Source organism: Salarias fasciatus, chromosome 23, assembly GCF_902148845.1.
Source record: "Salarias fasciatus chromosome 23, fSalaFa1.1, whole genome shotgun sequence".
Taxonomy (NCBI): domain Eukaryota; kingdom Metazoa; phylum Chordata; class Actinopteri; order Blenniiformes; family Blenniidae; genus Salarias; species Salarias fasciatus.
In genome coordinates, this window is record NC_043766.1 from 14353552 (window position 1) to 14377752 (window position 24201).

The window sequence follows — 24201 nt, forward strand, 5'->3', positions numbered from 1 at the left end:
GACACACGAAGAAGACCTGCCAGAATGTATTTAGACAGCACAGCCATCTACTCAAGGGGCTTGGTGAAGGTCCTGAGCTTATTGACTCCACCGTCATGGATGCAGAAATGTTTTTCTGTAAATTATATGATGCAAACAACACAAACAACATCAATGAAGTCCGTTTGGGCCTGTTTGTTAAAGGCATGACCATAGAGAGACTGCCACCCACCAGAGACGCTCTGAAATTTCACATCCATCATGTTCACTTCCAGACTTTGGCTTGGTGACAGGCCCACTTGCAGTACCTGGTGCTGCCACCCCCTGAAAATATGGGATGGAAGATGGAGAACAACGTGCTTGTTCCTGAACTCATGTCGTTGCCTGCAGTTCCAGATGCTGTGAGGAGCTAGTGACCTGTGGCTGCACAACTGGATGGAAGACAGCCCGGTGCAACTGTAAGCCAAACCCATGCACTGCATCCTGTCAGTGCCGAAAGTCAAGTGACGCTTGCATGAATATGTAATGCACTTAAGGAAAAAAAATATGATCACAAAGAACCTGTAATGCCGTTTTGATTTAATCATTACTATTTATATTTGTAATTAGTTGCCATCTTCAGTGAATTTTACTGATTACAAGGATGGAAAATGTCTACTTGGCCTTTGATTGTCATTGCATTAATATTACTAATAGTATCATTACATCTAAACAATTGGTGTGGGTTTTTTTGTTTACATAATACTGGTGCAAAGAATGAATGGAGGTGAATGGGCCTGAGCCGGTTACTGCTATTTTAAGGCTCACAATAGCCTCTCACAAAGAAATATCATACATTTCCTGTATTTAGTATTGAGATTGTTGGCTTCTGGGTCCGTGATATCCCTTGATCCCACAGGGATAAAATAAACTATATAGTTTATGCGAAAATTGTGGGAAAATGTGTGTAATTTATAGTTTAAAGAGCTCATGTGACCTCTGTGTTTGTCAAAAAAATGCAAATATGGGCTTAAATTAAAGGCTAGAAGGTCCTCTTTACAATGATACCAAGCAATCATATGTATAATATTAACAAATAGGAAATTAATAGCAATTTCTAACTTTGGGCGATTAATATATTCATTATACTAATTAATCAATAATTATGACTAAACAGTAACTTTTACAGCTGGGCAACCGGCAGAAATGGATTCAGCACTAAAAAATCATGTAAAAACAATGCTTAAAATGCTTTTCCTCAAAAATGCCTACCATGTTGTTTTCTAAGGGGCTTTTTCAATTTTCGGTCCTGACTATAAGCCCTGCAGTCTGAACGTAGCCTATGAGAAATGTCTCCCGATGAGAGACTCTTTAAATCTTTCGCATCCCCACGTTAATACAAGCGTCTCTTTCTCCACCTGTGCATACCTCTGCCCTGTCTCCGTCAAAGAGCGTGACGCGTATGCCACAGGTCTCCACTGCTCACCCTCTTTTTGAAAAAGGACTGCTCCAAGTCCAAAAGATGAGGCATCCGCTGACAGTTTCAGTTCATTGTTTGGGTCATAGAGTGTGAGAACAGGTGTTGAAATCAGTTCACTTTTCAGCTGATCAAATGCTTTTTGTTGCGCATGACTCCAAACCCACTGATTCTTCTTTGACAGCAAGTCTCTTAGGGGCTTGTCTTTTTCAGCCAGTCCAGGAATGAATTTACCTAACTGGTTGACCATCCCTAAAAAGCTGCCTACTTCACTGATGTTTGACAGCTCTTTCATCTCTTTGACAGCTCTGATTTTGTCCGGGTCAGGTTGGACTCCCTCTGCAGACAAAACGTGTCCGAAGAACTTTACCTCTTGCTTGCTCAGTTCACATTTTTCCATGCTTAATGTGACACTGGCCTCTTGTAGTTTGTTTAGCACAGTGTGAAGTTTCGTGTTGTGCTCTTGCTGGTACTGTCCCCAAATGAGGATGTCATCCATATGACAAACCACTCCTGGCAACCCGTTTAAGATCAATGACATTTTCCGCTGAAAGGGCTCTGGGGCTGAGGCTATTCCAAAAGGAAGTCTATTGAAATCGTAGCGTCCGAAAGGGGTTATGAACGTTGTGTAGTGTGCTGACTCTGGTGCCAATCGAACCTGCCAAAAGCCTCTATTTGCGTCCAAGACACAAGAGAGGGGCTGCTTCTCCGCCAGTCTGACTTCAACGTTTCCTGTACAGTAACTGTTTGAACTGCATTAATAAAATTCAGCTTTTTTCTTTGTTCACACACTGAGAGCTTTTATTCATCAACGCCTTGTACAATAGAAATGTTTAATGATTCCAGTTTGTAGCATGTACAGAAAGTCATTAGTGGAAATCAAGATTCAGAATTACGTTTTCAGTGTTATCATCCAATAACATTTACTTTACAGGTATTCAGTTTTAATTTCAAGCGATTAAGTGGGTCAATGGAGAATACCAGAAAGCAAAGAACAAACACACATTGTGCCTCATTAACCTTCCGCAAAGAGCAAAACTAAAAACATGAAACTTAAAAAGAAAACACCTGTAATTAAAAGCCGCAAGCGGCATTGGACGGGACCTCGCCCTCTGGCAAGGTGGCCCGACTGAGGTCGTCCTTGTACCTTGATGACCGAAGTCCAAGTCACTGGGAACCTTGCTCCTCCATAAACAACCATTTTCATGACTTGACGTCATTTTCTGTTGTAAATCAGCTTTTATTTTGAAGGAATTTTGGGCTTGTATTTTGGAAACGTAGTACATGCTTCCACTTACAATGTGTAAACCGAAATTATGAAGCTGCTTTGTTAAAAATGTCATTTTTTGCAAAAAAGGTGACTTTTATTTTGAAGGGGTGTGAGGCTTTTATTTTGATAGTCATGTGTGCTCCACTTTAGCAAACACCAATATATCCTATTGCTCCTTCACAAACATCCATTTACATGACTTCACCTCATTATGTTGTAAATGGGCTTTTATTTTGAAGGAATTATGACTTTCTATTTTGGAAACGTAGTACATGCTTCCACTAATACTGTTTAACCTGAAATTAGGAAGCTGCTTTGTTAAAAATGTCATTTTAAAAAAAAGTGACTTTTATTTTGAAGGGCTGTGAGGCTTTTATTTTGATAGTCATGTGTGCGCCAGTTTAGCTGACACCAATATATCCATCTTGCTCCTCCATAAACATCCATTTTCATGACTTGACCTCATTGTCTGTTGTGAACGGGCTTTTATTTTGAAGGAATTTTGACCTTATAGTTTTAGAAACGAAGTACATGCTTCCACTAATACTGTTTACCCCGAAATTATGAAGCTGTTATTACCTGTTCTTACCTGTTGTTACCTGTTAAAGACTGATTTCAGGTGTATGGTGTGTTTCAGGTGATATTTCTGCAGGGTGACAGCTGTTTGGACCATTCCAATGTGTTTCAAGTGTTGCTTCCTCAGTGGCTTGCTGCTGCAGGGGCACTGTTGCTTCAGTCATGTGTGATTTGTGGTCACGGTGCGCCATCTACTGTGGAAAGCAGGTACAACATGCAGAATGTTTTACAGCAGGTCCCAGATCAGTGGGGCCAGCTGCTATGCCCATATATGGCTTAAGTAGGTCAAGAGGTTAGATTTAGGTATGGGTATATCTCTGGGTAAATTGTAGATCTCGATGAGACGAATTCATCCATGTTAATTTTATTTCTCTGCGACATTCGTGCGTTTCACAGTGTTCACTGTAGTGTTTGAAGTGCGTTTTCAGACTTCAAACTTTAAGGGTTAACAGCATCCACACCGTGAGACTTTTGAAAAAGTTTTGAACATCGTCGAAAGAGAAACTTGTCCTCTATTATTTGGCGCCACTCTGATGTCTCTACAACAAGCGGTCTCGGAGGAGATAATTTTTAAATGAGGAGTGATTTTTACTTTGAAAGGCGAAATAGCGGACTTCCTGTTGGATTTAGGTGAATGGTGTCAATGGGAGATTTTTAGATCTCACCGAGACGAACGCGTGAACAATTGGTTTTATCTCTCTACGACATTCCTGTGGGCCGTAGCGACCATTTCTTGAAAAATGGTACTTTTATTTTGAAGGGCTGATAAAATCCACATTGTGTGACTTTTGAAAAAGTTGTTCACATCTTTTGTAGAGAAACTTCTCCTCTATCAGGCCGCATTACTTTGACGTCTCTACGACAAACGGTCTCGGACCAGATAATTTTTAAATGAGAAGTGATTTTTACTTTGAAAGGGAAATAGCGGACTTCCTGTAGGATTTAGGTAATGCATGTCAATGGATGATTTTTAGATCTTGATAAGACAAACATATGAGCAATTGGTTTGATCTCTCTACGACATTCCTACAGGCAGTAGCGACCGCTTTATTAAAAATGTGACTTTTATTTTGAAAGGGAAATAACGGACTTCCTGTTGGATTTTGGTTTTCGGTGTCAATTGGTCATTTTTAGATCTCTGTGAGACTAACGCATGACCATTGGTTTTATCTCTCTCCGGCTTTTCTTTGGGCAGTAGTGACCATTGTAGTGTTTCATGTGGATTTTAAGACTTTTAGCTTTAAGGGTTAACAGCATCCACACCATGAGACTTTTGAAAAAGTTTTTAACAATGTCGGAAGAGAAACTTGTCCTCTATTATTTCACACCACTCTGACGTCTCTACAACAAACGGTCTCGGAGGAGATAATTTTTAAATGAGGAGTGATTTTTTACTTTGAAAGGGAAATAGTGGACTTCCTGTTGGATTTAGGTCTTTTTTGTCAATGAGAGATTTGTAGACCTCGACGAGACGAATGTGTGAATAATTGGTTTGATCTCTCTAAAACATTCCTATTGGCCATGGCGACCCTTTTTTCAAAAATGTGAGTTTTATTTTGAAGGGCTAATAAAATCCAAACCGTGTGACTTTTGAAAAAGTTGATCACATCCTTTGTAGAGACACTTCTCCTCTATCAGAGCGCACTACTCTGACATCTCTACAATAAATGGTGTTGTAAAACAGCTGCGTGAAGCTTTTACTTTGAAAGGTAATTGGCGGACTTCCTGTTGGATTTAGGTCAAGGGTGTCAATGGATGATTTTTAGATCTTAATGAGTTGAACATGACAGCAATTGGTTTCATCTCTCTACGACATTCCTACTTGACAGGGGTGCAGAATTTCTTGTGTCTCGGTTGTGCTAGTTGAAGGTGCTAGTTTGTAGGTGGCGCTAGAGAGCAGACGGGGTTAATTTTTTTATTTTATAAAATTTTTTTCGAGTCTGGATGTGCCTGCCAACTTTGGTGAGTTTTCGTGCATGTTTAGGGGGTCAAAATTGCATTTAAAGACGCCAGGAGTATAATAATAATAATAATAATAATAATAATAAGAAAAAAACGAACGAAGAACAATAGAGGCCTTGCCCTCAGGCAAGGTGGCCTCAGTTGAGGCCACCTCGCCCTCGGGCTCGGTCCCTAAATATAAATTTGGTCTGAGCGCTGCACCTGCTAACAGTCAGGAAGAGTCACTGCAAACCACACTACTGTCAAATAATGAAGAAATTACCCCCCACCACTTTAAATGATAGTGATGCTTTGTGGAGTAAAGTACCTTGTTACTTCCCAAAGTGTTTTTAATAATCATAATAACAAAATAACAGCATCATAAAAACTTAACCAAAAGTAGTATTTTTAATTATTTTCTGTATCAGGCAATCGGACTACAAGTGTAAACGTCTAAATTATTGAGTATAGCTACTGCCCCTCCATTTTGAAGTCCCAGAAGTAATTTGAAGACGTTGCATCTTCCAGCATTAAGAGCTAAGCTTAAAATGTTTGTGTATGATTATTGTAGCCGTCGCAGCACAACACTGACAACACAGTACAGCAGAGATGAGAGAGATCTCCTGTGAGGATCCTTCTTTCCCTCATATTTACTGAACTCTGCCTACTCTACTTTGGTACGAAGGCTGCTCATCCGGTCACCGACTTCATCAAAGTAGTCGTCAGCAAAGCAGAGCATCTGATTAACGGCACTGAGCAGCAGGATGTCGCAGTTTACATCCAACTCCAACTCTTCACTGTAGTTCTTCACAGGGACGATACAGGACATGGACACACCGAGTTGAGAGCTGATATCTTGCATCTGGATCACAAAAAGTGAGATGAGGGCAGATTTCAGTTTCATTTAAATCCAAAATTTAAGGTTAGCTGTTCAGTCTCCTCACCAAATCCTTGATGTAGCCACTCTTGTAAATGTTTCTCACGTCCTCTTTCACCAAAGGACAGGCTTCATCCACTTGAGTGAGTAGAATCAGCTGAGGAATCCCTGCAAATATAAGACATCAATAAGCACATCTGTATTTCTGGTGACTTTCGCATGGACTGTGAAAATATGGATTCTACTTCGTGTGATGCTTAGCCCACATACGGGCTTTGCTATTGGTAACTCTACAATTCTACAATTCTACAATTTCATTTAGCAGATGCTTTTGTCCAAAGTGATGTACAACACAAGCAAGAATATAGACATAAGAAAGAAAGAAACCCTTAGTAAATGCTTCAATTGCTTCAAGTGCGATTGGTCAAGGGAGTTGCCATCAAGTTGCAGAAGAGGAGCCACTACCCCCCTTTTTTTTTGTGTGTGTGTGTCAACTTAGTCAGTGGTACATAAGTGCTGGGTTTTAGAACACCTGATCTATTCTTCCCCGAACATGGGGTCGGATTAGGACCCTAGGTGTTCTCTGAACAATGGGGTATTTTCACAGCTTCACTACTTCCTGAAGTTAACTGTGCACATTCATTTCCTGTCTTGCATTATTGGCCAAACTGATTAATCCAGGTGTGTCTGGTTTAGACTGCTGCAACAAGACACACCTGGATTAATCATTTTGGCCAATAATGCAAGACAGGAAATGAATGTGCACAGTTAACTTCAGGAAGTAGTGGAGCTGTGAAAATGGCCCATTGAGTCTTCAATTGTCTCTTGAAAGTAGAAAGAGACTCGGCGGAACGCACCGAGTTAGGTAGTTTGTTCCACCATTTGGGAACAACAGAGGAGAAGAGTCTGGCAAGAGATTTAGAGCCGTGCTGGGCTGGAAGCACCAGACGTCTCTCACATGCAGAGCGAAGAGGGCGTGAAGGAGAGTAGACCTGGATCAGGGAATCCAGGTAGGCCGGAGCCGTTCTTGTTAGCGTTTTGTAAGCCAGGAGGAGAGATTTGAATTTGATCCTGGCTGCAACTGGAAGCCAATGAAGGTAGATCAACAGAGGAGTGACATGAGCTCTTTTGGGCTGGTTGAAGACCAGACGTGCTGCTGCATTCTGGATCATCTGTAGAGGTTTGACTGTACATGCAGGGAGACCCGCCAGAAGAGAGTTGCAGTAGTCAATGCGTGATATCACAAGAGCCTGAACCAGAAGCTGTGTGGCCTGCTGGGTCAGGAAGGGTCTGATCTTCCTGATGTTGTAGAGGGCATAACGACAAGACCGAGAAACTGAGGCCACGTGAACCTTAAAGGTCAGCTGGTCATCAATCATGACACCCAGGTTTCTGGCTGAGTTTGTAGGCACAAGTAGGCTCGAGTGAAGTTGGACACTGATCTGAGGCTGGACAGATGGACAAGCTGGAAAGACCATGAGTTCAGTCTTGGACAGATTTAGCTGAAGGTGGCGTTCCTTCATCCAGGTGGAGATATCAGCCAGACATGCTGATATTCGAGCTGAGACTGTCATGTCGTCAGGTGGAAAAGAGAGGAAGAGCTGAGTGTCGTCAGCATAACAGTGGTAGGAGAAGCCATGGGAGCGAATCACTGCACCAAGTGAAGTTGTGTACAGAGAGAAGAGTAAGGGGCCAAGCACCGACCCCTGAGGGACCCCTGTTGATAGGCCATGTGACCTTGACACCTCCCCTCGCCATGACACTCTGAAAGATCTGCCTGTGAGGTAGGACTTGAACCACAACAGGACGGAACCTGAGATGCCAAGGTCAGAGAGTGAGGAGAGGAGGATTTGATGGTTCATGGTGTCAAAGGCAGCAGACAAGTCCAGCAGCAGGAGAACAGAGGACTGACCAGCAGCTCTTGCCAGCCGCAGAGATTCTGTGACTGAAAGGAGTGCAGTCTCGGTGGAGTGGTCGCATCTGAAGCCTGACTGAAAAGGGTCAAGTAGGTTGTTGTTCCGCAGGTGTTCAGAGACTTGGTTAAATACTGAGCACTCCAGTATTTTCAACAGGAATGGTAGAAGTGAGACTGGCCTGTAGTTTTCAACCTGGGCTGGGTTGAGATGAGGCTTTTTTAGTAGTGGGGTGACGCGGGCTTGTTTAAAAGTAACAGGAAAAATGCCGGTTTCCAGGGAGGAATTGACAATGTGCGTGACTGCAGGTTTGATTATGGGCAAGATGGTCTGCAGAATGCTGGTGGGTATTGGATCGAGAGGACATGTTGTCGGTTTTGAGCTCAGAAGAAGTCTGGAGACCTCATCCTCACTCAGAGGAGCAAACGAGCAGAGAGAAGGCGCAGTAGTGGGTTTGAGCTGACTGGGCTGGTCAGGCTCAGAGAACTGGTTGCTGATTGCAGCCACCTTTTCAGTGAAAAAGGAGGCGAACATATCAGGAGTCAGCTCAGTGGACGGCTGAGCAGCTGGAGGAGAAAGCAGGGAATTGAACGCCATAAACATTTTTCTGGAATCAGAAGCTGCACAGATCTTGTTCTGATAAAAAGCTTTCTTTGCGGACTGCAAGCGGGAGGTAAAGGAAGCAAGTTTCTGTTTGTATGAGGACAAATCAGCGGGCTCTTGGTGCCAGCCAGACACTGAGACAGATCAAAGCAGTTGCCGTGCCAATCCTGCCTGTGTGGTGGCGCATGCCATGCTCGTCACTAGAGATGTTCCGATTCCGATACCAGTATCGGAAATTGCGCCGATACTGCCGAAAATGCTGGCATCGGTATCAGCGAGTACTGGAGTCCAGGCACCGATCCGATACCACGTCATTAATTAAATTAGTAATGTATTTACTGTTCAGCTCCATTAGCTCCGTTAGCTACCGTTAGCTCCGTTAGTGCTGACACTTCTTCTTCTGTAATGTTTTACGGCAGCTTGCATCCCTTTGGTTGCACTACCGCCATCTGCTGGTCGTTAGCTCTGACACAGTTCTTTGCCGTGCCACTGTACTGTAACTTGCTGTTCTTGAGAAGAAGAATGGATCAGGCGACAGATGTACAGCGCCCGTTAAAGAAGCCTATATTTTTGTTTAGACTGCAGCTTCTGCTCTTTGGATTTTTATTTTTTGAATGTAACTTCAGAGGTTGGTTTTGGACTATTACATTTTGGAAAGTAATCTTTTAAGTTGCTGTTGAACTATTTTTTTACTGTCCTATTTAAATGCCTTGTTCATTTTACTATGCTATGTTTGCACCGGAATTAAAAAAAAAACCTAGATTTGTTTATTAAGTTACTGTTGCACTACTGTTATTTATACTGTTTTATCAAAATGACTTCATTTTACAATATTGTGTCTGCACTTCAATTTAAAAATGCAACAACATATATTTCTAGATTTATTTAAAGGTGCATTAAAGGTGCTGTAGGCAGGATTTTGCTAGTCAATGCTAATTTTTCTGTGTTTTCTTTGGATTAAATGTTAGAGTATCCATTGATAATCCTTTAGGAGTGTAGCATAATTGCACTACCGCGAGGGCGCAGCGTTTCCATCTGTCTCTGTTCTGAGCTGAAAAGGAATCTCGACCGCTCCAGGTATCTTTGACCAATCAGAAGAGCCCCTGAGGCTCTATCCTGATTGGTCAAGGGGGCACCGCTTTAAAGCTCTGTTTCTCGTGAATGCACACGAGGAAGTCCAGGCCCGCATATTTACCTGCTTCATCGGACATAACATCATCAAAACTCCCTGGAGGACACTGTCTGTTTCTACTGTAGTTCTTAAAAAAAGGCTTTGACCCCAGGCCCGCCGTGAAAAGGTCACAGGTGAATCAACCTGCTGGTGCAGACGGCAGCGACACTGCCGGCCCCGCTCGGCACCCCAAGGTGGGCACGACTCCGGGTTTCAAATCGCCATCTTGGATGGGTCAAATCACCATCTTGTGAAGGTAATCCTGCCTACAGCACCTTTAAGGAGTTTGCACGTTTTATTGGAAACAGCGCCCCTGCAGGCCTTGGGCGTAATGCAGCTTAGTGAAAAACTCGTCCCTGTGGCTCGCGTGCACGAAAGAGGGGAACTCCTTCCTCACTCGTTTAGTAGCGCGCAAGTAAAATTTAAGTTACTTTTACCTGGTGGAGTCTGTGCTGGAGTTGTGGCAGTGCAAGAAGCAGGTCTTTTCTTACTTTCTGGAAGATCCTGCTCAGTTGTTGCTCACTAATCATCTGGCGGAGTAATGGCGGACAAAACGAAACCTAACCAGCCGGAGCGTGCATTACGTCATTCCTTTTAAATTCTCCCCCAAAAAATTCTGGTGCCGGACCGGCACTGCAACTTTCAAGTGACAATTTAATGCTGTTAGAGATACTTGTCAGGGCACATTGTACACATCATTAAAAATGTGTGACATATTTATGGTGTAAAATAAGTATTTTTAAGGTTGTAAAACTCCTTAATGCACCTTTAAGTTGTTGTTGCACTACTGTTTTATTGTTCTATTTGAATTCCCTTTAATTTAAAAATATTGGGGCTGCAGTTTAAGTTATTGAAAATAATTATTCCTAGATTGATTTAGTTCAGTTGTATTTGCACTGCTGTTTTTTATACTGTTCTATTTAAAAATAAATGGCTTGAATTTGCTGTATTGATTCATGTTTTAGAGGGTTTAACCTGAGCCAGGCCTTACCACAGTAATAATCATGTGACAGTCATGCAGGCGAGTCATGGTATTATTTTATAATATACAGGTATCGGATCGGTACTCGATGTCGGCCGATACCCACGTTAAAAGTATCGGAATCGGTATCAGAAGGCAAAAAATGGTATCGGAACATCTCTACCCGTCACCAGGGCTATATAAGCCAGGTGAACCCCTCAATCTCCCTTCTTTTTCAGCTCCTGAGATGAGATCGTTGCAAGATAAAGATAAAGACAAAGACGTGCTGGAGAAGACGGACAAGACCGCCCAAGATGACTCGCCTTCCGGCGTCGGGCTCTTCACCTTCCGCAACTGCGACGCGCCGCTGCACGAGAGGGACCGACATGACCACTGCTTCACCTGCCTTGGATGGCAGCACCAGGCCCAGTGCACTTCCTGCTCAGCCTGCCTCCTTCTCCCGCTGGAAGAAGCCGAGCACAAGGCTGCCTTCATGGGAGCCGTGTCTCCCGCTTCCGCATCTGGGGATTCAGGCCACAACAAAGCTACTTTACCTCCCGCTCTTGCTTTGGTCGAGTGAGCCGAAGCTAGCGAAGATAAGGGAAGCCACCGTGACTCCTCGAGCTCTCCTGGGAGATCTGAGCAGCTCGACGATTCCATGTCTACCATGTCTAGGCCCAGCCGCCTGAGCTCCCGCTGCGAACCGGTGGAGCATCTCGCGGCTCTGTTCACCTCCGCTGCAGACCACACTTCTGCCTCAGCCAGCACCGCGTGACTTCGCCTTGGGGCTGGCGTCCCAGTCCCGGTCCAGGGCCAGGACTACGATTCTCTGCCTGGCGGTGCCATCATTCCAGGACAACGTGCAGCGTGAATGGGGCGCGCCTCTTGCCACCAAGGGGCCAGCAAAAGGCTACCATGAATATTCCTGCATGGATGGATGGGCCTGTGTCTCAGGTGTCCCGACGATCGAGGACTCCGTGAGACTTTGCCTGCTGCCCACCTCCACTCCTTGGCCCGGCGATAAGCCCATGCTGCTCTCTGAGACAGACAGGCACATGGCTACTTTTCTGGACCGTTGTTATGCTAACGGCAATCATGTGTTTGCGTTGGCTAACAGGATTCCTCCTAGGCTCCATCGACAAACTCTGCCACGAGCGATCAGAGCTGTCACTGGAGGACATCTCGGAGGTCCAGAACACAGCTGAGGTCCTGATGAGAATGTGCCGGGACATCGCGATCGACGGAGGACATGCCATGGCCAACGCTCAGCTTGGTATGAGACACCTCTGGCTCAGCCTCTCCTCCCTCGTTGACCAGGATCAGAGAAGCGTATTGGGGCTGATCCTTTCCACATCGTCTCTCTTCGGCCCCGACATCCAGGTCATCATCAACGGCCTGGAGGCAGTGGCCAGAGGCTCGCAGCAACTCGCTCCCCACCTCCAGCCATGACATGGGCAGTCGGCTTGAAGAATGAAGGAAATCCACCCCCTGGGATCCCGCGGCACCTGGGCAGAGAGGACCAGCTGACCACCTCTGCTGTGGTGGCATGTGACAGGCCCCCGCTCACGCGATCTGGACACCCCCCACCCAAACACACACATACCACCAGTCTGGAGCGCTGAACATTTCTCTCCAACGGCGTTTGCAGCGCCGCAGAGGCATATTGAGGTCAGCAGGGGCGCCTTTTCATCTGCTCCGGCTGTTGCACGTATGATCGGTAGCGTTTGTGGGACGCAGAACAGAGGGACGACTGGAGATGCTGCCAAGCGTCCCAGGCTGGCTTCTGCTGGGATGAGTGATGCCCCCCTTCTTGCGCTGTTTGCACGCTCCCAGGCCAGAAGCACTGAGCGAACCTCCTCCGCTGGGCTCGCGGAGGAGTCGGGGGGAGTTTGACCGCCCCAGGTCCATGACTGACGATACCTGCGCATTAGAGTAGTCTAGTGGTGTTTCCTTGCTGCCCAGGTCTGATGACAGCGCCGTTGGGTCAACGCGGCTCAAGATCGTGGCTTTTTCGTTTACATCGGCTGCCATGTATTGGCAGGGGCTGGTCGGACACTAGGGGTGTAACGATAATCGATTTTTGATTGGTTATCTTTTTGTAACATAAAAGATCCGACTGGATCGGACCGCGGAGCTGAGATCGGTTCAGATGCATTAAGAATGGTCCAATGGCCCGGATTTATTCCCGCGCATCGATTTTTTTACATTCAATTACATGTTGTGCCCAGTATGTATACATAAACGCTGTCTCCAGCGCAAAACGGCATCTCATGTCGCAACCATGTTACTGCTTACTCTTAAAGTATCAAAGTTGTCTCAAATCTAAAGACCTCTGATCTGAAAAGATCCTGATTGTGACTTTGGAACCTGAATGCCTCACAGCTGAGCGACCATCACCAGCTGCATCCTAGAGCAACACGATGATCACTAAACAACAAGATGAAGATTAAATAACAAGCAGAATAGTAAACAGCCACGCTAAACCCAAAACTTAAACATACCAGAACAATGTTTCCCCTCATTCTCTCCAAGTCGCCGCTACACCGTTCCTGTCAGAACTGAACTGTCCGTCAACAACACCTTTCCCGTTCTGTCCCGAATTAAATCGTCTTTCCACCATCTCAGAAGTTGAGATGCGTCCCGTCGACTGATGTTGGAACATGAGGCAATCGTTTAAATCAAGCTAGTTCGTCGGTGGCTAACAGCTAAGCTAACATCTGACTGCGACGTCTCGCAGCAGGACGCTTTTACTAAGTGTCCCCGAACACAGCACGATGATGCACGGTGCCACAGGTTGTTCACTGAATCAGAGAGTTTCAATGTGTTTCAAAGGTAATGAGGACGGTTAGGAGGAGCTGGATCGTGACAAGTTAATCGATGGCGTTACTGACTCTGTGAAGCAGGTGCCTCAGATTCTTAAAATCATCTGGTGGGCCAGATATTATTGTTCGCGGGCCACTTTTTATTTATTTATTTATATTTATCATTATTTTATTTATTTATATTTTTATTTATTTATTTTAATTTATTTTATTTTGTACTAATCTATTTTTTCTCAATTTTTTTATACCTTCGTTTTTTTTTAATTGGTATTGTATTTTAAGTACAGGCAGAGTTTGAAGTTGTTGAATTACTGTAGTTGAAGTCTGTTTTGGTTTACTCTGAATACAAAAAAATAAACAAAAGCTATTTTGAAGTTTAATTTCTGTTTTTCTCTCTAAGTTACAGAGTGCCTGAGAGTCACAGTAAATTGTCAATTTGTATCGAATCGAATCAAATCGGATCAGATCGAATCGCTGAATATCTTTTATGAATCGCCCCTTGAATAGAATCATAGCCTGTGAATCGAGATCGAATCGAACCATTTTGTCGGTCCAAGATTCACACCCCTACCAGACACCCTGCCTCTTTGTCCCGAGACGGCGGGCAGGCCGGTGTTCCTGGACGTGAACGCAGTGCAGCCCCTAATGCTTCACTTCCACACGTGGAGAGACGTGCAAGGCCCACTTTCACCCTGGCTGTCCAGGATGCTGAGAAGCGGTTACGCCCTGCAGTTTGCGCTTTCCCCCCCATATTCTGTGGCATCTTCCGCACGCGGCTCAGTTGCCCATCCGGGACAGCTGCGTTCATGGAGGAGGTGTCCTCACTCATGCGCCAGGGCGCAATAACAATGGTGGACCTGGAGGAGGCACACACGGGTTTCTACTCCCCCTATTTCCTGGTTCCCAAGACACAGGAGGAGTGAGACCTATTTTGGACCTACGTATCAACTCATACTTGACCACCAGGAGGTTCCGCATGCTGACGGTCAAACACCTCCTGGAAAGCATCCGCCCCGGGGATTGGATGACGTCAGTCGATCTCAATGACGCCTATTTCCACATCCCCATTCTGCTGAGGCACAGGAAGTTTCTCAGGTTCACCATCGGAGACCATTGCTTTCAGTACAACCGCCTTCCCTTCGGCTACTCCCTCACTCCGCGCACCTTCTCCAAATGCATTGAGGCTGCGCTGGAGCCCCTCCGTCGTCAAGGTCTGAGAATCCTCACCTACATCGACGACTGGCCCTTCTGTCCCTGCTGCGGACTCTGACAACGTCACCCTTGGTGTGGGTCCACCAGGTGAGGGTTGTTCTGGGCATGATGGCTGCAGCCCACCCGGTTGTGTGCCTGGGCCACCTTCACATGCAGAGGCTCCAGAGGTGGTTCAGTTGCTTCTGCTTACTGTCGGTGAAGGACAGACACAGGAAGGTCCCTGTTCCGCCCTCGGCATGGGAGGATCTCGCATTCTGGATGAACCCGGATCACCTCCAGCAGGGGGTTGCGTCTCACACAATGTAGAGGTGTTCACGGATGCATCGCTTGTGGGTTGGGGCAGCACTCTCGGCCACTCCGCTCAATGTCGGCACAGACAAGATGTCTCTATGTCTGACGAGTGGTGCCTGTCACCCCGGATAATCACCTAGATGTGGCACAAGTTCGGCCGCCCCGTGGCCGACCTTGCAGAGAACGCACGGTGCCCACTTTGATTCTCGCTCAGGTTGTCAGGCGACCCTCCTCCAGGGGTGGATGCCTTGGCTCACAGGTCGTGGCCTCCGGGCCTCCTGTGCACCTTCCCACCAACCCGCCTCCTTGCTCCTCTGCTGCGCAGTGCGCAGTCATCTGCTGGTGAAGCATTTTCTCCGGGGCGCGTGCAGGCTGAGGCCTTCCTCTAGGCATGTGGTTCCCCCATGGGACCTCCACACTGTGTTGGAGGGTCTGGGGGGACCTCCGTTTGAGCCTCTGGAACAGACAGACATCCGCTTTCTGTCTTTTAAGGCTGCCCTCCTTTTGGCTTTGGCCTCAGGCCAAAAGAGTCGGTGATTTGTGTGCCCTTTTGGTCCATTCCTCCTGCTTATCATTCAGCAAGGATGGTTGACTGGTTCATCTTTGGCCCAACCCAACCTTTCCCCCCAAAGTGATTACTTCGGACTTTCGGTCACGCGTCATCCGGATCAGGGCACTTTGCACTCCGCCGGGCTTGTCAGTGGATGAGGCATGGCTGCGGTTACTGTATCCAGTCAGGGCCTTGCGTTGCTATGTGGTGCAGCTAGCTTCCGTAATACGGACCAGCTGTTTGGGGGTTTTGGGGCCAGGAGGCATGGTGCCCCACTCTCGTCCCAGCGCCTTGCCCACTTGGTTGGTGGTGCTATTGCTGCAGCTTACAAGGCACGGAACCATCCTCCGCCGGCAGTGATCGGGGCCCACTCCACACGTGGAGTCTCCGAATCTGTGGCTCTGTGCAGAGGGGTCACTGTGGGTGACATCTGTCAGGCTGCCTCCTGGTCTTCGGCGTCCACCTTTGTGTGGTCATATTTCATGGATATGTGCAAGAACTCGGTGGCTCTGTCAGTCTTGAGCGGAGACAGGGATCCTGTCGCTTAAGCAGACTGCTTGTTGGTCTCACTGGCTGCTCTGTTTCCCCTCGGGGAATACAGGCTGCAGTAATGGACCCTGGTGCATGCCGGGTGGGCTTTGTCGAGGCCTTACCCGGCGTGTGTGTTTTGTTGTCGTTACGTCACGACTGTTTTCTGATATGTGTACGGTCGACACCTCGGTGCGAGGGCGCTTGACTTCAGTGTCTTGGGGCTCTGTGGGTGGTGCCTGGCATACGGCCTGCTTTGCTCCTTTATTCCCGCACCAATCTTGTCAGCCTGTCCTGCTGGGGGTACATTTATCCCTACGGTCCCCACCTTGGTGGTTACCAATAGCGAAGCCCATAGGTGGGCTAAGCATCACACGAAGTAGAAATAATAGTTACTGGGCGTAACTACAGTTCTTCGAGTGTGTGCATGCCCACCTACCTACAAGCCCAGCTGGACTGCCTCTCTCCTCTGAGCTGACTCAAAGAAGGGAGATTGAGGGGTTCACCCGGCTTATATACCCCTGGTGAGGGGCATGGCATGCGCCATCACACGGGCAGTATTGGCGCGGCAACTGCTTTGGTCTGTCTCAGTGTCTGGCTGGCACCAAGAGGAGTTAACAATAGGTGTGCTCGCCTGTAGGTGGGCACACACACACTCGTAGAACTGTAGTTATGTCTAGTAACAATTATTTCATGAGTGTGTAGTTGTTCTGAATGTCCCTTTAGCAAATCTGATCAGTGAAGACACCACTACATAAAATTATAGAATAAAGGGAGCTGCACAGCAGAGGACAGCACTCTCGCATTACAGCAAGAGCATCACAGCTTGATTCCAGACCAATGGATTTTTGTTTAGAGTTTGCATGTTCTTGTGTGTACAGGGATTTTAAATGTTCCATGACTGCATTTCTCAGTCCAGATAACAACTTGTTCATTGGGTGAATACAATTTGTCTTCAACATCTCTGTTGCTGGAAATGGATTCATGCACTGATGCAGGCAGTGAAACTTCCCACCACTTCTCAGGCATTTTCCATGTTCAGTTGTGTATATTAAGTCTCCTATTTCCACTTTCAAATTTCAATGTGAGAAACCCAAGAAGAAAATGCAGCGTACTTTCCTTAGTGACTGCTAAAAGTCAGACAGAATTCACCCACACTGGAAAATTAATATTTTATGCACTATAAGGCGCACTGGATTATAAGGCACACCGTCAATGAATGGATTTTTAAAAAACGTTTTAATATATAGTGCGCATTACATTATAAGGCACATAGACAACCCAGTCTCACAGCAATTTGTGATATGAGTTATGTAAATTAATCTATTGAATCATGTCCAGGAGCAGCGGTTTGCACAATTTTTTCGCGTCCCACGCCTCTCTTTTTAAACTAATACATTTCAATGAGTGTCACCTGCCCATGCCCCCCCCCCCCCCCCCCCCCACATTGAACGATGCATATACTATTGTTTCTTTCATTCAGACACTCAGATAATAGCCAGTTTTATTATTATTTCCCTGTCCACACTAAAGGTAACTTTAAAGATGTGTGCACCCACACTGCCGAACAGGAACATTGTGGAAACATCACGATCGTATCCATTCCAGTATAAAAGGGGAGCAAAAAGAAATTCATCCACTTTCTGTATGAGCGAAATACATATCGGCAACCTGGGTAGTTACTTTCTCGGTTGAAATGTGTTAAATAGTGAGTAAAGCCACATGTCAAAGCAAGTTTGACTGAGGACCGCTCGTCTTCACGGACATGCAGCGCAGCGCGCGGCCACGACTGGTCCAACCCTCTTAAAAACTGGGGTCCAGTCAGCTGTTGAGCCCGGCTGGTCTCCTGAGTGAAGTCCCCCACCCACAGCTCAGCCGCAGCAGGCCACTCAACGCGTCGCGGCCGAAGGGCTGTCGGCCGGCAGCCGGCCACTCAACACGTCGCAGTGGGCGGGCTGCCGGCATGCTGCTCAAAGCGTTGTGGCGGGCGGGCTGCCGGCCATTGGCCAGCTGCTCCCCTTGTCTGGCGGCTGCTCGTAAAGGAGCTTCCGCTGGCTTGGCTGTGCAGCCACGCACCTTGCTTCCCGGTTGGGAGACTGGAGGACAAATTGTGTGACTATTGTGACTGACAGATTAGAGGTGGATAATGTGCCTGACGCTTCATGTTTGCCATTGTGTTTGAACTGGCTAGCTTAGCATCAAAGCAAGCAGAGGTTGTTTACTCATGTGATCAGGCCACAAAAAATTAAGAGAATCGTAGTCAAAACAACACGGACTGACAACCGGGTGGTCTTTATTATCGTATTTTCCACAAAAAAGGAGCACCAGATTATAAGGTGCAATGTTGGTTTTTGAGAAAATTAGAGGCTTTTAGGTGCGCCTTATAGTGCGGAACATATGGTACAATGAATTTAATTTCTACTGACCAAGGAGGTTGACCTTCCTGCGGATCATATCCAGCTTCAGCTCCAGGATTGTGGACATAATGGAGATCGTAGAGGCATCAATGACATACACCACACAGTGGATCTTGTCTTTGAGCTCCGGGGACTTGCGGTAGTTGCTCGCCTCTGAGCTCATGGGAGATGTGGGGTTGAACTGAGTCACATGTTTAAAGAGAAAGTTTGAGTCATTTAAAGAAATATTTTCAGATATTCAACTGAATTTTCAATGGAACAAATGCAGTACCTGATAAAAGTTTGGCAGATGCCCTTTAACAATGCTCATGATGTCGTCTATGTCGAGACCGGCACCCTTCGCGTCCTCCAGTCCCATGGTGTCACACAGGATGATCGGCAGAGGCTTTCCATCACGGTGAGCTTTTACAGAATACGAGCGAAACTGTCGGGTACACAGTGATGCCATCAGGTCATAAAAAAAAAGACGATTTTTTTTTTTTTTATCAGCAGCCAGAGATGAAAATCATGAGTTCTCAGACACTCACCTGAGTGGTGAGGCTGGTGGCTGCGCAGCCAGATATGGCCTGGCTGGTGATATGGCCTTTGAATACGGAGTTGATAGAATTGAAGAAACTGGACTTTCCAGCTCCAACTGGTCCCACGAGCAAAACCCGAACCTGGGAAACGGAGCTGATCAGAGGTTTGTAAGCTTGAATGCGCTCGATCAGCTCTTTCCGCTTCCTGTAGAAACAAAGAATAAAGACACTTTAACATTTTTGAATCTCGAGAGAATGTTTTCACAGTGGTGATATCTGTGATGAGCATTTTAAATTAATTACATTCAGAAAGAGAGCAGCTGAAAACAGACCACTGCAAGTGAACTGTGACAAACTACACAAAGTGTTTCAGTGAATGACAAAATAATGCACAAATGAAGGGATTAATGTACAAGTTTACCCTTCACTGGCCAAGATGGAAAATGGAGAGAATAACTTGAAACACAGACCTTTAACATATCAATAAGAAACAAAATAATTCACAAAAACTCTGAAGTGCTGCAGAATTGAGTCTTGAAGCCTGTAAACAGATTAGCAATTTCACATTCACAGTTCCTTAATTTTATTGAAATTGCAAATGCAGCTTTATTTCAAATATAAAATCATCAGATGTTCATATTTTATTCTACTACATAAACCATCAGAAAATATTCCATTTATGTTATTAACATATTCATAAATTGGGACAAGAAAATAAGCCCATCTCACTGTGCAGGTTCTTCAGTGGAGAGCGAGTAATGCACCTGCCACCTCCTTTGTTTCACTGTTTCTGGGTAGTTGGTTTATCATTCATCCTATCTGAGCTGGTCCTTCTAAAGAGAGTCCTAAACATATGTGATAGGTGATTACTTTACTTTCTCTACAATATAAAAACCAACAAAAAAAACCTCTTCAGCAGGTGGCTGAAGGAACCGGATTGATATATTCCACATCAACCTTCAAATTAAACCTTCAACCTAGCAGCATGCCAATCAAATATTTCTTTCTAACTTTTGAGAATGGTTGCTTAAAAAAAAAGTTTAAAATCATCATGCACGAGAAAGTAGCTCTCGTCATCTTACTCAGATTCCCAGACGATAGTCCTCCATGGCTTCTCCAGTTCTGCAGATTCTGTTGAAGAGCAAACAGCATTGTTAGTGAATGTAAACAAAACAAGGACCCCCATTTACCACTGATAATAAATCCTTTATTCCTATAAAGAATTGCTATGAGTTGTATTTTCAAATGAATTTTGTAGAGAATTATCGAAACAAGTCACCAATAGCCCTATAGCTCTAATGAATGGTGACCAAATGTCCTTTGACATTGAAGTAAGTTAAATTTAAGTTTTAATAAAATCTTAATTAAAACCTATTTTCAATTACTTCAATACTTTCCTTCACTGACTCAATGGAGAGACATTCCTATTCAAATTGCTTCCCACAGTAGCTGCATGGTTTGAAATTCTACCAGGCTTGGGAAAATGAGATTCGAAGTAATAAATCATATATTTGCAACACCTCATCCTGTGAATCACTGTGATGCTACATGCATGGTGAGCAGAGGATTTATTTTCAACAATACAAATTGAACTTTGTTCACTTAGATGAACTTACTCTCCACTTGGTAGACTTCACACTCTGTCAGGTTGAGATTGTTACCATGCATTTCCTCAGCGTTGAAGTTGTAATAATTTCCTGGAGCGCTGTAAACTACTGGTTTATTCCCATAGATGAGAACCAGCGCCTCTCCAAAATATGGACCACTGTTAGAAACCATTTTCACTGCATTTGCAGGAGTAACGACTGGATATTTGCAGAACTTTCCATTGAAGGAGAACAGAAATGCTGTGTTATCATGCATGTACTGTCCAGACTGATTGAATGATTGAGCTGTGTAGCCTCCAAACACATGACCAGAGCTATTGTAGCCCACAGACAGAGTCGGAGAGAGGTTGTCACATCTCTGGTGGAAGACTGCACCAGTGAAGCCATGGATGCTGGCCTTATACAACAGCTTCAGCTTCACATTTCCAATGTCCGAGCAGATTGTTCTCTGTTGCCGTCTGGTTAGCAGTGGGTTCATCGTGGACTGCTGATCTGTAAACCTGTGATGGTCAGTGGTGTTTGAGCCTGAGGAACAAGAAGAGAACAAACACATGACAAGAAAAAAAAATACAAGGTTTTCATGAAAACAGAATTATATAAAGATTAATTCAAACTAATGCTACATAATTTTAGCCATACAATATGCAGTGGTGTGTGTCTGTGTGTGTGTGCGTGTGTGCGTGCGTGCGTGTGTGTGAGTTGATTAAAAAATGTTTTAGCACAATGCTTGTGAATTATACACTATTAATCGCCCTTTACATTTAGCATGAATGCTAACTGAAGAGTAAATAAATGCATTGCGTGTATGCACAGTGCATGGAATCAGAACTTATTCCTGTTCTGCCATATGTTTGAAATATGGTATAGTACCATATGACAACAAATTAGCAATAGACTGTGTAGACCTTGTGCAAAAGTATTAGCTTTTGAAAGACAGAAGTCAATTTGCACTGCCTTTCCGAAAAATAATTTAGAAAACCCGAAGTGACAAATTACGCACATTAAAGACAAATTAAACCAACTGTACACTCAATGGACTCAAAATGATTTCAAAGGAGCACCTCTGGGTTAAGGCAAAGCAAGTTGTTGTGATGTGAACTGTTGTCCATTCAACACAGTTTAAATATATTTTATTGAAGTTACTGAAGTCTCTCCAGTCACATTCTAGAGCGTCTCAGCGTGTCATTTCACCTTTATTCTCTCAGCTCCATGTGATATAAAACAGGTAAATACAAACAGTGCTTCCCAATGTTGCTGTCTCAGCAAACACTCACAGAAAATAAATAATAAACGATTACATCTAAACAGAGCGAAAGAAATCAGTCCTACTGGCTGAGAACAGTTTCGATTTCCCTGCAGGTCTGCATGACTCACTGTAACCCACTTTACGTTTCTCTTATCTTCACTCGTTTATGTATTTATTTTCAATAATTTCTCAGCGTAAACATTCACGGAACGACTTGATTCAGAAAAGAACAAATTCAAATGAACACGTTTTCAGTCTTACCTTCTCTTCGAGCTGCAGCAATGGAGAGAAGCAATGAGGAGCAGAAACGAAACTTAAATCCAGGATGAGATGAGGATCCTCCTTCCCAGCATGACGCGCAGGGCAAGGGACCTCTTGTGATCAGTAAATTCTATCGAGTTAATTGATTACAATTTCATCATTTATTCATCCCTTTTCGAAAAACAATTTCTCTGCATCAGAGACCCTCAGTGTTAAACCTAAAACAGGTAAACACAAGGTCACCTCATGGTTTTTCATATATGATGTGATTGTAGGGCGTCTGGCTCTCGGACTTTGAGGGAAGCTTAATGTTGACGAAATGAAAACCCCAATATAAAAAACAGCTTCTTGCTCCACTGAACCCTGTCTTACTGCTCCATCAATTTGCTTCTGTCTCACTGTTCACTCTTTTTTTTTTTTTTTTTTTACTTTTTCTCGGAGAGATCTGGGGGGATAGATGGAGGGGCCATTGTGTGGGTACTTTAGAGTGTGCTTTATGTCACCATAACTTGCTGTGAAAAGGCAAATTTGAGTTGGTTTTAACTGAAATCATAAAGTCATACTTGGCCTTTGTATTCTGTGGCGATTTCACCTTTTTATTGCATAACTTTAGACTAAACTGCCTGATAGAAAAACTTGGTCCCACATCAGTTATGTTTAGCAGACAGATTCCACTTCGTCCACATTATACATGCTTCCAGAAGGGAATATCACCAGGAAACACTCTATAACTTTCATTTGTTATGTGTAAAACCAAATATCACTGGCCAGCGTGTCAAAATAGAAGTTTGTGTTAAAGACATAAAAACCTGGATGAGTCATAATTTCCTGCCCCGAAACTCAGGGTCTTGTAAGTTGGGCATCACTTTTTGGATATAGTTTCTGTTGTTCTATCAGGTTTTCTACACTAGAGGGCGCGCCGGTCTCCAGTTTGGAGCTGCTGGCTGTCAGCAGGGGTCGACCTGTGGCCACACGTTCCTCAACTTTCGCCTCTTAAAAAGGATGCATGATGCCCAAAACCCTGTCCTGCAACATTGAGTCCAGGCCGCTTGCATCACTCAGCGGTTTCCAATAAGTTGAGAACATTTATTCCAGAGCATTGATTATTAATAGGCGGTGGTGATTTTTGACCCCTAGATAACAAGAGTCAGCTTGTTGATTTCATTTGCATTGCCTTCAGTATAGAGGCCTGTAAAAATACCCCGATACTTGAAAAGTGACTTTTGTCTCTGAATTGGTCTCCCACATTGGAGCTGTCCAGTCTGTACACTCCACTGTTCATTAGAAGATAACTTAGAGAATAGCCTCTTCTTTTCTTTTCTTTTCTTTTCTTTTCTTTTCTTTTCTTTTCTTTTCTTTTCTTTTCTTTTCTTTTCTTTTGGGGGGGGGGTATTTAATTCAAGTCATAAGAATAAGGTTTTTTATTTCTTCATGAAATTTAAAAAACAAAAAACAGCTTTTTGTTTCGTGTTGTGTATAAATTTGTTGGTTTATAAATGCACCTGTGTTACAGTGACACACAAACTACACAGCTGCACAAACTGTGAATAAGTTCTGCCTCTAATGCTGAGACTGATCGGTCTTTGTATCAGGTCAGAGGAAACTTATAAACCTTGAACTCTTGAAATGTACTACATGAATACAGAGATATAACAATGAAATACTTCTCTGTAGCATTTCTTTCTGTCTGTTCTCTTGCTGTTCGATTCTAATTCATTAATTTTAACTTTGATTAGTTTGTGTAATTCATATTGTGATCTCTGAAATCAAGACTGACCTATAAGTTTCTTCTATTTTTCTTCCAGTGCTTTTTCATTTCATGAATGACCATGACAGGACTTCTACTCCGCAATTTCTTCCTTTGCCAAACAAAAGTAAACAAACATGTTTTTGTCTTAACAATGACTTTTAAAAATAAAGAAAAGCTTTCTTCACAGCAATCATTGTTCACAGGTTTCCTCTTTGCACTGCGGCTGGTGGCTGAACAGGCATATTCACAACA

The 24201-nt window shown here is 44.5% G+C and overlaps 1 protein-coding gene across 1 annotated transcript; it reads right to left on the minus strand.

Annotated features, from left to right (window-relative positions):
- Positions 1-5421: 5421 nt before the first annotated feature.
- LOC115381903 (interferon-induced protein 44-like) lies at positions 5422-22280 on the minus strand. The gene is made up of 8 exons (XM_030083537.1): positions 22200-22280; positions 20702-21217; positions 20168-20216; positions 19095-19290; positions 18839-18991; positions 18577-18748; positions 6167-6267; positions 5422-6084 (listed from the first exon to the last, which is right to left on the minus strand). Exons 2-8 carry the CDS (start codon positions 21168-21170, stop codon positions 5887-5889), a joined length of 1338 nt encoding a protein of 445 aa, XP_029939397.1. The 5' UTR covers positions 21171-21217; positions 22200-22280; the 3' UTR covers positions 5422-5886.
- Positions 22281-24201: the final 1921 nt, after the last annotated feature.

Bases quoted from the DNA above. Each gene is read 5' to 3' on its own strand.
- LOC115381903 (XM_030083537.1), bottom strand. From the start codon at position 21,170: ATGAACCCACTGCTAACCAGACGGCAACAGAGAACAATCTGCTCGGAC. The intron at 19,291-20,167 runs GTAAGATGACGA...TTGTTTCTACAG, and splicing joins ACTATCGTCTGGGAATCTGA to GAAGCGGAAAGAGCTGATCG. The intron at 18,992-19,094 runs GTGAGTGTCTGA...TGTACCCGACAG, and splicing joins CCACCAGCCTCACCACTCAG to TTTCGCTCGTATTCTGTAAA.